At 42.4% G+C, this 16,146-nt stretch overlaps 1 protein-coding gene across 4 annotated transcripts in view; it reads left to right on the top strand.

The window, feature by feature from the left end:
- Window positions 1–16,146, top strand: part of EML6 (EMAP like 6) — a 196,103-nt gene that overhangs the window by 61,322 nt on the left and 118,635 nt on the right. For all 4 annotated transcript variants that reach the window (XM_066595700.1, XM_066595697.1, XM_066595699.1 and 1 more), the window contains exons 4-9: window positions 1,970–2,038; window positions 6,146–6,331; window positions 6,704–6,839; window positions 12,269–12,470; window positions 12,851–12,988; window positions 15,842–16,098. In XM_066595700.1, coding sequence (XP_066451797.1) covers window positions 1,970–2,038; window positions 6,146–6,331; window positions 6,704–6,839; window positions 12,269–12,470; window positions 12,851–12,988; window positions 15,842–16,098 — 988 coding nt within the window. The remainder of the gene's footprint in view (window positions 1–1,969; window positions 2,039–6,145; window positions 6,332–6,703; window positions 6,840–12,268; window positions 12,471–12,850; window positions 12,989–15,841; window positions 16,099–16,146) is intronic.

The following is a 16,146-nucleotide window of genomic DNA, read 5'->3' on the forward strand; positions in this document are numbered from 1 at the left end:
TACTCTAGACGTAGAGGATGTCCCCTTGTTACAGTCACAGTCCTGGGTATAAATAGATGATGGGAGAGATCTCTGTATTGACCCCTGATATATTTATACATAGTTATTAGGTCGCCCCTCAGCTGTCATTTTTCCAAACTAAATACCCTTCTTGAGTACCGGTGCCCAAAACTGTACACAATATTCCATGTGTGGTCTGACCAGTGACTTGTAAAGAGGAACAGCAATGTTCTCGTCATGTGCCCCAATACCTCTTTTAATGCACCCCATGATCCTATCTGACTTGGCAGAAGCTGCCTGACACTGATTGCTCCAGTTAAGCTTCAAATTAACTAAAACACCCAAGTCCTTTTCCATGTCAGTGTTCCCCAGTGGTTTCCCATTTAGTCTATAATGGTGACATGTATTTACTGCCTTTGTGCAGAACTCTACATTTATCAGTGTTAAACCTCATTTGTCACTTTCCTGCCCAATCCCCACAGTTTATCCAGATCCATTTGCAACTGCATTCAAGATCCATTTGCAACTGCATTCTGTGCTCTCTTGCTCACTGCTGAATTGCGGATTCCGCAGATTATACGCTGTTCAATCAAATACATGGGATTACACAATTCCGCTCACATTAGCGGGTCATTATACTGTATACTAACTATATAGTATAGGTGATTGCAATAGAAGAGGTTAGTGCAGGGTTAAATGTGTGGTGTTTTAAATGCAACACTTTGCTTTTCTCTCTCCTCCAGTCTCACACTGACAGGAGAGAGGGGGAGAGACGCTGGTACAGCTCTGACATGCCAGAAGAGTACGGGGGTTATGTGTAGTCAGTAGAGATGAGCGAGCGTACTCTGTTCGGGTGTTTTTGCACTCGAGCACCGCTTTTTCCGAGTAACTGACTACTCGGACGAAAAGATTCGGGGGGCGGTGTGATGGAGCGGAGGGTAGCTTGGGGAACAGGGGGGAGCTTTCTCTTCCCCCCACACTCCCCTCTGCAACCCCCCGCCTTAAAGTTTATCATGATAACTGTCGTTTTTTTCCCAACTCCGCCAACAATCTTAGTTCTTATTTCTAACGCTTGTTCCCCATTGCCCTCTAAACTTGTGTGTTTTTTAATGCACAGCCAAATCGGTAGTAGGGTGTGCCATCCCGGACAGCTCCCCAACTCGCTCCATCTCTCATCTCTGCATTGTCATCTGTTCGGACACAGCATCCAAGTGGTTGTACAATGAAACGTGAAGGCAGAGCTGTGCTTTTTAATTAATAAATTGTGGCCTCTAAATACACGGGTGTATTTGCGCTGCGTATTACGCACATATTTTTAGTGCGTGTAATACGTAGTGCTGAACCCCCATTGATTTGCATTGGGATATTCAGACAAGCATATTTTTCATGGAACTTTTGGACACGTGGGGAAAAAAAGTGCAGTATGTCCTATTTTAGTGCATATTATGCACTGAAATAGCTCATTGAAGTCAATGTAAATACGTAGTGAATACGCAATATACGTGCATTAAATCAATGGACATGCTTGCGTTTCTTTCGCACGCATGAAAAACCCTGTTAATACATGTGCAAAAAAAAAAGGCAAACGGGGCCAGATACGCAGGAAATAGGCTAGGTATTCATGAACTCCATAAACCTGTGTGAATAGGCCCCAATAGCTCCCTGGCCTGCTGCCTGTTTCATCTACCTCCCTCTCTCAGTCCTGCTACTGACAATACCAAGAACATGTATCATTTGATTTTATTGTGCTTGCTCTCCCCTAATAAATTCACTTGTATAGGGTCTGATGTGGAGAGTAGAATTGTACAATGGATTTGACTAATATACAAGCAAAAGTCTATGTAGGGAGCTATGGAAGAATCCTTTCCACATAGTGGTCATATGAATCAGAAACATGTAAATTATACGATTCCCCAAATGCTAAGATTTTTAAAATAGTCCAATAAATATCTTTTTTTTTTCCTTACAGATCTTTGACATCTCATGGGATCCATATCAGCAAAACAGACTGGTCAGCTGTGGGGTCAAGCATATCAAGGTGTGCTATTTGACAATGACAATGTTCTTTGAATACCAGGGTTTTTTCATTACTTAAAGGGGTTTCCTGAGTTACCCCTAACATTGGGGGACACATAATGTATATTTAAAAAAATAAATTGCCTCCTGCTGCCACGCTGCTTCCCAACCGAAACTCGCCAATGTTTCTCTATTCTGTTCATTCTGGTTGCAGCAGTCACATGGCTGTTTACCTACATGACCGCTGCAGCCAATATGAAGCCAGACAGAGACGTCAAACATTGATGTGCCATAAACCTGCTTCAGAGCTTCATCTACATAAGAAGCCCATGTGACGGCTTTACTGGATGTCACCATGGTGCATATATTATTTTTAATTGTGGGTACTGGGGGTCCAAAATTATTAATATTTTTTTTAAATGTAACTTGGAAAAACCCTTTTAAGAGTATTCTTTTATTAACTGCTTTATTAACGTTTGTCACGTCAGTCATATGATACATTATACTTTCAAAATACAATAAACACTTCAAAATACAATAAACACTATGTAGCCTGGACTGAATATGGTCTTGTTTCCCCACTGGGGTTGCCTTTAGTTCACCATTTCAATTAGGCCTCAGTCACACGGGCGTTTTTTCGTGCGATTTGCGGATCGCATGACGGATGCTCATCTGCAAATCGCATGACCGGGGCCGATGATTTGCTGAAAAATCTGCACCTAGCAGCGTTTTCAGCGAAACGGCCCCGCTATCCTCTGCCACAGCTGTGGCAGAGGAGAACGATGTTCGCCCATTGAATTCAATGGAGCCGGCAATACAGCCGGCTCCATTGAAAGCAATGGGCTGCCAGCAAGCGCTGGATGAATTTTCGGAGAAGGGCTTAAAATATAAGCCCTTCCCTGAAAACCATCCTGAAAATGTTTAAAAATTTTTTTAAAAAGTATACTCACCTTTTTCCTGCAGCCAGAGTTCAGCCGCGACCGATCTCATTGGGATGCATTGGGTCTATAGATCTGCAGATCGCAAGAGCGTCTGCAGATCGGACCAAAAAACGCTCGTGTGACCGAGCCCTTACTCTGATGCATTAGAGGATCAGAAAAACGGAAATCAAAACACAGCACCTTCCCACCATAAGACGTAAAATTACGTCCTGTGTGGGAAGTGGTTCCTGTAAATGGATGTAGGTTTAATTCCTAGGTATAGCTGAGGATGGAAGAAGAGTGAGAAAAACCCCAAAGCTTGTAAAACACTCGAGTCCCAGGTGTGAGCTTAGGGCTCAAAAGCTTTAAGGAGGGTTATCGAAGATAAGTGGTGGAGGTATTGCCAATCAGATGAACCCAACAAATGGTGGGCAGACTGGATATACGAATAGAATGGACTGGTATGTTGGCTCATCTCTCCAGGAAAAAAGTCATGAGGCAATGGGATAAAATATCCAATTTCTCTTGTATTTACTGAACTAAAACTAGCAATAGATAAGTGTTTCAGATCAAAACCCCTTCATCAGTCATGCTAGGGGGTACGGACATACCAAAAAGTTGGCAAAGTGGTTAAAACATAAAAAGTGTGTTGCAAAAGTTAAAAGAGAGCGTAAAGAGGTGAAAAGAATAAAACCAAGCATATAAAAATGAGTATTCAGGTTACATTGCAAAGTCATAGATAAAATCATAAATAAAAACAAAGCAATCAAGTCCAACACAGATGCCACAAATAGTTAAACATATAGGTAGCAATACAAAATACAAAGCCCATTAGAGATACATTGTGGCAAGAAATGGAGATAAAAACAAGTTTTCACAGACGCAGAAGTCCTTCAGCTATAAAACGGAACTTTTATTTATCCAATCTTAAAAAATCAGGACAACTGACATAAATTATGTGGAGATCTATCTATGATGTACTTATAAATGTACAGAGATCAATCATTAAGGGATAGTAAAAGAGTATGTAGTCTGACTAAGGGTGACTTCACACGAGCGTGTTTTTGCATGTACATAGGTGCGCACCTACGTACGAGCAAAAACACGCGTGTATGCAGCTGCGTGCAGTGTTTTCAATGGAGCCGCGGCTGCTGCTAGCGGCTCCATTGAAAACAATGCTCTGCCAGCACCATGAATTGTTTTTCAGGGAAGGGCTTTACATATAATTTTAGTGTAAAAAACTGTCATTCATGAATGGGTAAGTAAGAGCTGCCTCTGATTGGTGAGGCTGTGACCAATCAGAGGCAGCTCATTCAGCAGCCGGGGATTTTAAATCCCTGGCTGCTGAATACTACTCAGAGCAGTTCAGGAGAACTGCCGGCCGGCCGCGCTGAACTCCATCTGCCGGGACCAGGTGAGTATATATATATATTTTTTTTTTACACATTTCTGGATGAATTTCCAGGAAGGGCTTATATTTTTAAGCCCTTCCCGAAAATTCATCGTAAGATTGACCGCAGCCCATTGCTTTTAATGGAGCCGGCTGTATTGCCGGCTCCATTGAATTCAATGCGCTGGACAGCTCTGGCCCGTTTCTATTGAAACGCGGCTAGGAGCAGTTTTTTCGGGCAATTTTTCGGCCCCCGTCACGCGATTTGCGGATGCGCATCCGTCATGCGATCCGCAAATCGCGGGAAAAAACGCCCGTGTGACTAAGGCCTCACACTGCGATATCGCTGCGTTTTTTTAACGGGAATGTCAATAGGACTTTCTAATGTTAAAAACGCATTGCACAAAAATTGCAAGTTTGTGCTTCACATTGACATTCATGTTAAAAAAAAACGCAGCGATATCGCAGTATTAAAAAACGCTAGTGTGCAGGGGCCTTAACAAAACTCTGTTGATGGAAAAATGAAAAAATTATAGGACTTTGAATGCAGGGATGCAAAAAAATGTGTTTTATTGTGCAAAAGTGGAAAAACCTAAAACAAAAATGTATAATTTGGGTATTTGCAATTATACCAACCCATAGAAAAAAATTACCATGTCATTTATGCTGCATTTTTAACACTGTAAAAAAAGAAAAACAATGGCAGAATTTGTGTTTTCTTTCTCCCTGCCCTCCAAAAAAGATTAATAAAAGTTTACAAAAAAAATAAAAATTAAAAAAACACAGCTTGCAATGCAAAAAACAAGCCCTTATATGGCCATGTCAGTGAAAAAATAAAGTTCTGTCTTTTGAAAAATGGAGATGAAAATCCCCCAAGAAATCATCACGTCCCAATATCTACACACTGTTGTGCATGGACCAATGAAAGTCCATTGACTCCATTCACCGCGCATCACCTGTGTGTGCAACGTAATCGTGATACGCTGCGGAAACACGTGGACATGAGCCCTAACTGCTCAGGTACTCAGGAAGAACATACGCCTTTTACTACTAGGGATGCAGCTTCTAATGTATGCCTACACACTGTGCCATGAAGGCTCCTTGGTTGTGTACATGACATCAGAGAAAGTGTGGGATTTTTGATAGCATGAACATGTAACGGTTCAACGGGCATCGTTTTAATGGTAAATATACTACAAAAATGTTACTGGTCACTGTAATTTATCAGTTATAGGGGGGGTTGTCAAAGATTAGAAAAACATGGTTGCTTTTTTCCAAACACAGCACCACCCTTGTCCATATGGTTGTTTGTGGAATTGCAGCTCAGCTCCATTGAAGTGAATGGGAGCTGAGCTGCAATACCACAGACAAACCACGGACAAGGGTGGTGCTGTGTTTAGAAGAAAGCAGCTATGTTTTTCCAATCCCGGACAACTCCTTTAATGCCAAATCTGGGTGTTGGGAAACCCCTTTAAAATAAAATTACCCAAAATGTTAAAATATTAGAATTCTGAATATACTTATTTTAGTCTACTTCACCATTCCTTCACTGACATTGTTCGGCTTCCTCACTACATCTCTTTACACTCTTGCATGATGATGTCATGTCACAGAATGTTGTGGTAGGGTTTCGACTATAAATTTAGTGTGTGGCCCAAACAGCCGCGGTGAAAAAATGGTGCAGGAGGTCCATATATTGTGAACTTCCCTTACATAACTATAGTGGTATTACAGAAGTACTGTAGTTATTTTAGTATGTGGTAACTATTTTTTTTCTTTAAAAAAGTATGTTAATTGGATTATTGTACTGTCTCTATAGTTCTGGACTTTATGTGGAAATGCCCTCACGGCAAAGAGAGGGATTTTTGGGAAAACTGGAGATTTACAGACCATCTTGTGCTTATCATGTGCAAGAGATGATATCACTTACTCAGGTGCATTAAATGGAGACATCTATGTATGGAAAGGCCTGACGCTAGTGCGTACCATTCAAGGAGCTCACAGTGTAAGTATTACTGCTGTACGTTTATAGGCACTCCATATTTTGTCCTAATCAGTACACATTACCTCTTTCCAATCCACTTTCTGACGTCTTCGGACATTCTGATTAAAGGCTGTACAGCTCCGATGTCGAAAGACATCCAGCAGGGTATTCTTACTGTTTATTACTGGCCGCTCTGTTGTCGGAGGCCTCTCCAGCATATCCCATACCGCAGTACTGTCTCTAGCCAGCAGATGGCACCATTGTATAATGGCAAAAAGAGAAAAACCCCTAGGAAACCTTGAATCCAAAATTGGATTGCAAAGGGTTAATATACTGTACTTTGCAAGGTTTTATAATGTCTCTCAATGTATTTGGTTCTCTTTTACATCAAAGGCTGGAATATTTAGCATGTATGCCTGTGAAGAAGGCTTTTCTACTGGTGGAAGAGATGGATGCATTCGTTTATGGGACAATGACTTCAAGCCAATCACTAAAATTGATCTCCGTGAAAGCGAGCAAGGTTATAAGGGTAGGTGATAATAAGTTACTAACAACACTTTCATATGTAGCCACATGGAAAACCTTAACACCATATGCAGACGACCATCAATTACTAGACTGACCGTACATTCGCTACACAAACATAAAAGTTTGGAAAAACTGTCCCATAGAAGTCAATGGAAACGCCTGCATAGTGCATGTCCTATCTCATTTAGTTGCGCGCTGTTTTGCGATTCAGGTTCCACGCATACGATCGCTTCTATAGGAACCCATTGGTTCTTTTAGAAGCGTGCTTTATGAGGGCGCAAAACACATGCTCGTCTGAACGAGACCTAACTAAACAGTTTTTTCCCATAATTAAAAAAAAAAAATTATGCAAAAAAGAGTATTCTGACCAAAGACATTTATGGCCTATCAACAGGATATGTCATAATGGTCAAATTAGTTTGGTTCCCTGTTGGGAGATTAGGGGACCCTTGAAACTATGTTTCACCGGCAAATATAATGGCAAATGAGAAGAGCTGAGCGCACATGTACAGTGAGCTCTCCAATTATGTTAATGGGAGTTATGGAGACAGTTGGGCTTGACCTTCATCCTTCGGTGCTAACTTCAGTTAAATATGAATGCCAATCAATGTTAAAAGCTGAAAAACATATAATAAAAATATCAGCTGTAAATTTATTTTGAGACACAGTTGTACATTTCTTGCATGTACCTACTACAAATACAAGCTTTATCATTAAAGCAACCCTTCAGTTTTGGGGAAAAAGTTAGTCATGGGACCATAGGGGAGGGAGTATATTACCTACAGTTGTCCACTTCTGTCAGCCCTCTAATTTGCTGGTTCCAAGGGCCATTTTTATTCTTCCAAGATAGCTGATGCATTTTTCGGACTACCTTAATCCCCATAGTGCATTGTAGTCTTTGACTACCAGTACATTATACCTTCTCTCTGATTCGCTTGGGGTGCTCTTGTGATCATTGCTTGTCAATCAGAATGCAGTGCACAATGTGCACTAAGTTGTTAGAAAATTGCAGCTGCTAAAATTGGGGCCTGAAATTGGCAGATTGGAGGGATGGCAGAGACGAAAAACTGCAAGTAATACACCCCTCCAGTCCTGGGACAGAACTTTTCGCGAAGCCTGAAGATCGGTGTTCAGTGACAAGGGGACTGCCCGTGGAGCATATTTATACGCCAGCAGCGGAGGGGTGAGTACATATATATTTTTTATTTAATTTTTATTTATTTTTTAACACAAACAAACAGGAATGATTTTCAGGGAAGAGCTTAAATTTAAAGTCCTTCCCCGAAAATCACTGCAGGGGTTGCCGGCAGCTCATTGCTTTCAATGGGCACGGACCTGCAATTACGCGTGTTGGTGCACGTACGTGGGTGTGCGGTTTTGTGCGTACCTATGTACGCCACACGCTCATGTGAATGCACCCTAAATTAGATGACAGGCTATATGGATCAATTAGTTTTATTTTGTATGTTTTAGGTATAGTTATTAGAGATGAGCGAGCACACTCGCTAAGGCAAACTATTCGAGCGAGTAGTGCCTTGTGCGAGTACCTGCCTGCTCGTCTCTAAAGATTCGGGTGCTGGCGGGGGAGAGCGGTGAGTTGCGGGAGTGAGCAGGGAGGAGCGGGGGGGAGAGAGTGAGAGAGAGATCTCTCCCCCGCTGCTCCCCGCAGCCCGCCGGCACCAGAAACTTTAGAGACAAGCGGGCAGGTACTCGCATAAGGCACTACTCGCTCGAGTAGTTTGCCTTACCGAGTACGCTCGCTCATCTCTAATAGTTATATATGCAGGATAAAGGCATCTGATTCACAGGCTTAAATACGGTAGGCGTCCCTATTTTAATTATATATGGTATATTTCAATTCCACTTTGAATTCGCCACATTTGGCAACCCCTCCATAAAAACATACTACTTAACTAACAACATATCTGTCCCGCAGTTTGCAATTTACAAGCCCAGTCTTGCAATTATCATTCTTGTTACCATCTGTTATGGGATGGAGCAGGTGGCTGGTTACAGAATAACCCACTAAAATGATGTATCTCTTTAGTGTTTGTCTAAATGCGTTCCATTGTTAATATGCAGTGCTGAAGATTACATGGGGGATCCTGCTTCAGGAAAAATCCATAGCTCTGCCATGTGCATTACATTTTGGTTAAAGTCCTCTATTATGACTTTTGACAGATTCTTTCATGCGACATACACACACTTTCTATTATTCATTGCATCTAATGGAAGTGTACCACTAATAAATGTACATTCAATATTCTTTTGTTTTTGTGGGCCATGTGACCCTCCCCCCAAAGTCGTATCCTACAACATAATTATCTAAAAAATAAAAATTAGTGCTCAAAATCACTCAGATCTAAAATACAGTAGTCTACAAAACTGTAGGCAGGGGTAGAAAAAGCTCAGCATTAAGGACACCATTAATCCTGACCAAATCCCCAAATCCATTTTCTGAAATGCAGCCTCAAACTTGCAAGGAACCTCCACCATGCTTCATTGCTGCCTACAGACACTCATTATTGTACTGCTCTCCACCATGCTTCATTGCTGCCTGCAGACACTCATTATTGTACTGCTCTCCACCATGCTTCATTGCTGCCTGCAGACACTCATTATTGTACTGCTCTCCACCATGCTTCACTGCTGCCTGCAGACACTCATTATTGTACTGCTCTCCACCATGCTTCATTGCTGCCTGCAGACACTCATTATTCTACTGCTCTCCAGCCCTTAGAGATTATTCACACTGATGTATTGTCACTGTGTATTACACACACGTTTTTCCCATGCGTAACACGCAGTGAATGGAGGCAATGAAAGTCTATGGACTTTCATTCTTCCATTCACACCTGCGAAGGGACACTGCATATAAAACACAGGAGAAATAAATCCCAGCATGCTCTATTTTTCTCCTTTTCATACGCAGCCCTTGAAGGGATCTATATTGAAACTCTGCCCCCTCGCAATGCCTGCGAGAGAGCAGCGTTTAGTACAGAGCCCCGCTCTGCACTGAGCGGGCTATTTAACCCCTTCCCTCCCTATGACGTAAGGGTACGTCATGGGAGCGGGGTACGTCCCGCAAAAGGACGTACCCTTACGTCATAGGGATAGTGCGAGATCATAGCAGATCTCGCGCTATCCCACAGCGGGAGATGGCTGTCACTAGTAGCCGGCCTCCCGCTGCAACATCGGGGGGCATCGGAGATGCGCCCACCCTCTGTTAACCCCTTCCCAGCGCACTCCCTCTGTAACTCCAGCCGGCTCTCGCAATAACATCACGAAAGCCCAGCTGGTTGCTATGGCAACAGGACGCTAGATACCGGCGTCCTGTATTGCCATTGCTTAAAGGGGTTGTCCCGCGAAAGCAAGTGGGGTTCAGCACTTCTGTATGGCCATATTAATGCACTTTGTAATGTACATCGTGCATTAAATATGAGCCATACAGAAGTTATTCACTTACCTGTTCCGTTGCTAGCGTCCCCGTCGCCATGGATCCGTCTAATTTCAGCGTCTAATCGCCCGATTAGACGCGCTTGCGCAGTCCGGTCTTCTCCCTGGTGAATGGGGCCGCTCGTGCCGGAGAGCTGGTCCTCGTAGCTCCGCCCCGTCACGTGTGCCGATTCCAGCCAATCAGGAGGCTGGAATCGGCAATGGACCACACAGAGCCCACAGTGCACCATGGGAGAAGACCCGCGGTGCATCGTGGGTGAAGATCCTGGCGGCCATCTTGGTAAGGTAAGGAAGAAGTCGCCGCAGCGCGGGGATTCGGGTAAGTACTAAACGGTTTGTTTTTTTAACACATGCATTGGGTTTGTCTCACGCCGAACGGGGGGCCTATTGAAAAAAAAAAAACCCGTTTCAGCGCGGGACAACCCCTTTAAGACCGCTGTGGTAAGCGATAAGGCATGGCAGGAGAGAAGTCCTGCCATGCCTTATCGCAGTGATCATTAGTCCTGCACTGTAAGTCCCTCAGAGGGACACAGATTGTGTAAAAAGAAGAGAAAAATTACAAAAACTAAAAATTAAAAAAAAAGTTAAAAAACCCTTTTTGTCATGCTTTTTCTTATATTCGCATTAAAAAGAAATCCCACATATTTGGTATCAACGTGTCCGTAACGACGCGTACAATAAATTGAACACGCTTTTTATCCTGCATGGCAAAAAGCATTAAAAAAGCGCTAAAAAACTGAGGCAAAATGCTAATTTTTAGCATTTTGCCTCCCAAAAAACGCAATAAAAGTGATAAAAAAACCATATGTACCCCAAAATGGTACCAATAAAAACTACAGCTCATCTCGCAAAAAAAGCCCTCTTAGAGCTCCATCCATGGAAAAATAAAAAAGTTATAGGACTTTGAATGCAGTGGAAAAACCTAAAAAAAATATAAGAATTTTGGTATTGTTGTAACCGTACCAACCCGCAGAAAAAAACCTAGTGTGTCATTTATGCTGCATAAAAAATCTATGGCAGAACTGATGCGTTTTCTCTCCCTACGATCATAAAAAAATAATAAAAGTTTTATGATATAGTCTATGTACCTAAAAATGGTACCAATAAAAACTACAGTTCGCCACGCAAAAAACAAGCCCTTATACAGCCGCGTCGACGGAAAAATAAAAGTTATGACTTTTGAAAAATGGAGATGAAAAAATACCAAAAATCGTTTGGTCCGCAACGCCAAAATAGACCATGTCATTAAGGGGTTAAAGAAAAAAAAAGTCAACTTTGCATGTCCGCGACGTCATAATCCGGGGTACGTGCTGTGCCTATCGCAGTTTGTACACGATCTCTGCCGACACAGTGTAGGGGCTGTGATGAGTACAACGCTGTAACATTCTTATATCATCTTTTCTCACTTAAAATGTCACGTTTTGTACAACACTACAAAATTCTTACATTATCTTTTCATCTTTTCTCACTTAAAATGTCACGTTTAGTATTGCATACGTTCTGTATCGGGTACCCGGGCTAGTTGCTTATTTATATATCCAAAATAATCATTGGCTGCATTCTCAGCAGGCAGGGCTTAAGAGGGGCCTAAACCAACTGTGTAACTCCCCTATAGTGGGGCTGGTGTTCTGGGTAGTGACCTTTTTAGCCATGTGAATAGGGGCAAACTTTGTGATTGATGGAGGTTAAATCCCTGGGACTTCTGCCCGAAAATTGGGGTCCTGACAGTCCTTGCATGAATGGAGCATAAGGGTATATCCAGGTAAAACCCCTTTAAACTACATGGTTAAGGGAATAAAGAAGGACTTTACTTTTATCGATGAAGTCATTACCATAAGAATTTTTTTGAGCTTGACCATGTTTTACTACTTGTTACAAATGATTGCAGGGCCAGATATCGTACTACTGACAGAGAAGGATTAATGTACCACAATTAAATCTTAAGCTAGTTTCCTGCGTATTCTTCTTACACAGGCCTCTCAATCAGGAGTGTGTGCTGGAAAGGAGACAGAATTCTAGCCGGGACTCAGGATAGTGAAATCTTTGAAGTGATGGTGCGGGAACGAGATAAGCCCATGTTGATAATGCAAGGGCATTGTGAAGGAGAGCTCTGGGCCCTTGCCATGCACCCGAAGAAACCTTTAGCTGTTACCGGCAGTGATGATCGATCTGTAAGGTGTGTGGAAAGCTTACCTTTATGTATTCTATATATTAACTCCTCTCAATGGTCACAGGTTGGTCCATCAGATCTGAATTAAGAAATCGAATATGTGTTCACTCTTATCAGATTAAGATGGTAGGGCAACGACTTTCACTACCTAAATAAATGCACATCTGCTAACTTGATTTTCTTGGCATTTCGGACGGTGACCAAACTCCAAGCTCTAAAGGTTCCAAAATCTGGATACGCTTCTTTGATTGTCCAATCTATGTTTATGTGTCTGGTGATAGAATTTCCCACTAAATCATCTTGCATTTTAGGTGACTTTAGACCTAAGTGTGCAGTTTTCATTTGCGATTTTTGCCATGATGGGACTTTTTTCTAATTGGCATTAGGTTATGGAGTCTTGCAGATCATGCTTTGATAGCTCGTTGTAATATGGAGGAAGCTGTGCGGAGTGTGACCTTTAGTCCAGATGGATCTCAGCTTGCCCTTGGAATGAAGGACGGTTCATTCACTGTACTCAGGGTCAGGTAAGAGATGTATTTTTATATAATTATTCCTTTGCTGATAGGATGGCATGTTTTAGTTTTTAAGACGTCTTTTAGATGTATTATATATTATTTGATATCCTTCAAGTTCCTCAATGAGTTTATTAATATTGTAAGGAAATGTGATTGCTTCAAAGGAACCTAGACTTCAGAGTTGGATAAATGAATGTAAACTTTAGTAGGATTCTTTTTACATTATATTTTTCTGTCTGGTGCTAGTTCTGTCCCATGTTTTTGCTTTATATGCAGAGAACTGCTTAGGGATGGAAACCAGTAGAGAATCGGCATGGAACCATAGGTGTCAGTAGGTGAAACAGAGATTTCTTTGGTCTAAGTTTCACATGTTTTCCATCCGTCAGGCTTTTCTATCCTTAAAGATTGACGGGGTCGGAAACCATGTGAAATGGACACCAAAAAGGTTCTGTCCCAGTTCTGTCCTATTTCCGTCCCTTTGCATTGTTCTGCATAGAAGACTGAAAACCTAGACAGAGCCAGCCCTTGGGAAAAAGCTGTAATGTGAAAGTAGCTAACCAGCTAGACAATTCCTGGAGTGGAACCAACTGGACTTTATTTAGTGAGGTAGGAATAGCAACTTTCATGGATAACAAAACAGAAGAACTGTTGTAGACCAGAGGCAAATTTCTAGGCACATTGGCTGCTTAGCCCCAGCCTTCTCATGTCAGGTAAGTAACCAGTTTTTAGTGTGCTCTTCTACACTGCACCACAATGGACATGTATTTTGCTGACGAGTTTCAGTATTACAGCTACCTGTGTCTACCCTGCAGTAGAAGTTCTTCCAGTTCATAACGGTTATTTGTGATCAGACAGTTCTCTGATAAATTATTTCACGTAGATTCAAGTTGGAGATACTCTTTCAGATTTTTACCTATAGCAATAATGTTAAATACTCTGTATTATGGAGGTGATACCTTTTATTGGCTAACCAAAAAAATTATATATGCAGGCTTTCGAGACTACTAGGCCTCTTCGTCAAGGCTGCCTGATGAAAACTTGCATATATATAATTTTTTTGGTTCGCCAATAAAGGTATCAACTCTGTAATACTTTTGTCTGTTTTATCCAAGAGCATTTAATGTTATAGATTTTAATGTCTAACATGGTACCACATTATTCTTGTTCTACCTGTTACAACTAGAGATGAGCGAACACGTTCGGCTCCGCCCCTTTTTCGCCCGAACACCGAACTTTGCGAACACTTCAGTGTTCGGGCGAAAAAGTTCGGGGGCCGCCGTGGCAGCGCGGGGGGGTGCGGCGGGGAGTGGGGGGGAGAGGGAGAGAGAGAGGGCTCCCCCCTGTTCCCCGCTACTGCCGCCCGCGCCGCCGCGCATCTCCCCGCCCCCCGGCGGCACCCGGACACTTACGCGCGAACACTGCAGTGTTCGGCAAAGCCGGTGTCCGGGTGCGGATGTGTCCGTAACGGACACGTTCGCTCATCCCTAGTTACAACATAAAGAATAATTTCTCAAAAAATATTTCTGGTGCTTTATTGTCAGAGTCCCTTTAAGTGAATAACTGAGCCCAGATTTATTTGATTGCTCCTTTATACACCCTTTTTGTACCCTGAGGGCTCAGTCAGACGAGCGGTTTTTTTTTCACACATGAATAGGTGCGTTTAAAAATGGCTCTATTAGAACCGATGCCTTCCAATGAAAGCGGTCACCTGTCTGTTTTTCACAAGTGCTAAAAATTCACACCTGCAAAAGATAGAAAACGCGTTTTTCATGTGATGCAGGTCTTACAGTATGAAATCCTACTGTCAAGGCCCTTAAATAAGCCCCAGCTGAGAAAAAAATAATAATAATACATCACCTAGAAGTGCTGTCCTTTGCTCCGCTGCATCTTCTTCCCGGATCTCCAGCAGTGTGCTTCTTCATTTTCTTGTGCCGGGGATTAAAAATCCCCACCTCCTGGAAGTGGTGCCTCTGATTGGCTGAGCGGTTTGACCAATCACAGCCATTCAATTCAGCCAATCAGGGGCAGTGCTTCCCGGGGGGGGGGGGCGGATTTTTCAATCCCTGTCCAGAAGAAAATGAAGAAGCACAGTGCTGGGGAGAAGACACAGCGGAACCCTGGACAGCGCTTCTAGGTGATGTATTATTATTTCTTTTTTTCTGCAGCTAGGGCAGCACCGCCGGCCCCATTGAAAGCAATGGGATAGCATTGCGCTCCTCTGCCACAGCTGGGATAAGGGATTCCTCCATTCCCATAGGGAGTCCCCTCATTACTGAACACAATGACAGCACTATCATAGTGTTCATTGATGAGGGGACTCCCCGCGGGGATGAAGAAATCCCCTGCCACAGTTGTCACAGCAGTGGCAGAGGAGCGCGATCTTCTCCCTCTGTTTTCAATTAGGACGCCACTGCTGCCGCCGGCCCCATTGACAACAAGGTAAAACCCCTGAATGTTCTAACATACAGGGGTTTCACATCCAAGAAATCCCCTGCTGCATCTTTTATAGCCGGAGCAGGGGATAGTGATCCTCTCCCATTGCTTTCAATGAGGCCGTACTATTTATGTGTGAATCTAACTTCGGTCACGCGTTTTTCATACATGCATTCTGCGTTTTTTTTCATGCACCTATACGTGCGTGAACAAACACTCTCATCTAAATGAGCCCTTAATTATTTTTTTTCTCTATTTAATATTCAGTCTGGAGGTTTTTACTTGCTCGCTATCATTCTGTGTGAAATATTAATTATGTATCATTGCATCTCCAAATTGTTCTTTTTATAGTTATCTCACTGAAGGAGGAACATTACTGCAATGTCTTACTCGGCATCAAAAATAAATATTTTATATGTTTTTCTGCAGGGATATGACCGAAGTGGTTCACATTAAGGATAGGAAAGAAGTAATTCATGAAATGAAGTTTTCACCAGACGGTTCCTATCTTGCTGTGGGTTCTAATGATGGCCTTGTAGATGTGTATGCAGTTGCACAACGATACAAAAAAATTGGGGAATGCAATAAGTCTTCCAGTTTTATAACCCACCTTGATTGGTCTGTGGACAGCAAGTACCTGCAAACTAATGATGGAGCTGGAGAAAGATTGTTTTACAAGACACCATGTTAGTAATCTTAGAAATACTTATAAGGGCTTGTATATTGGATATGAA

Source organism: Eleutherodactylus coqui, chromosome 3, assembly GCF_035609145.1.
Source record: "Eleutherodactylus coqui strain aEleCoq1 chromosome 3, aEleCoq1.hap1, whole genome shotgun sequence".
Classification (NCBI taxonomy): Eukaryota; Metazoa; Chordata; class Amphibia; order Anura; family Eleutherodactylidae; genus Eleutherodactylus; species Eleutherodactylus coqui.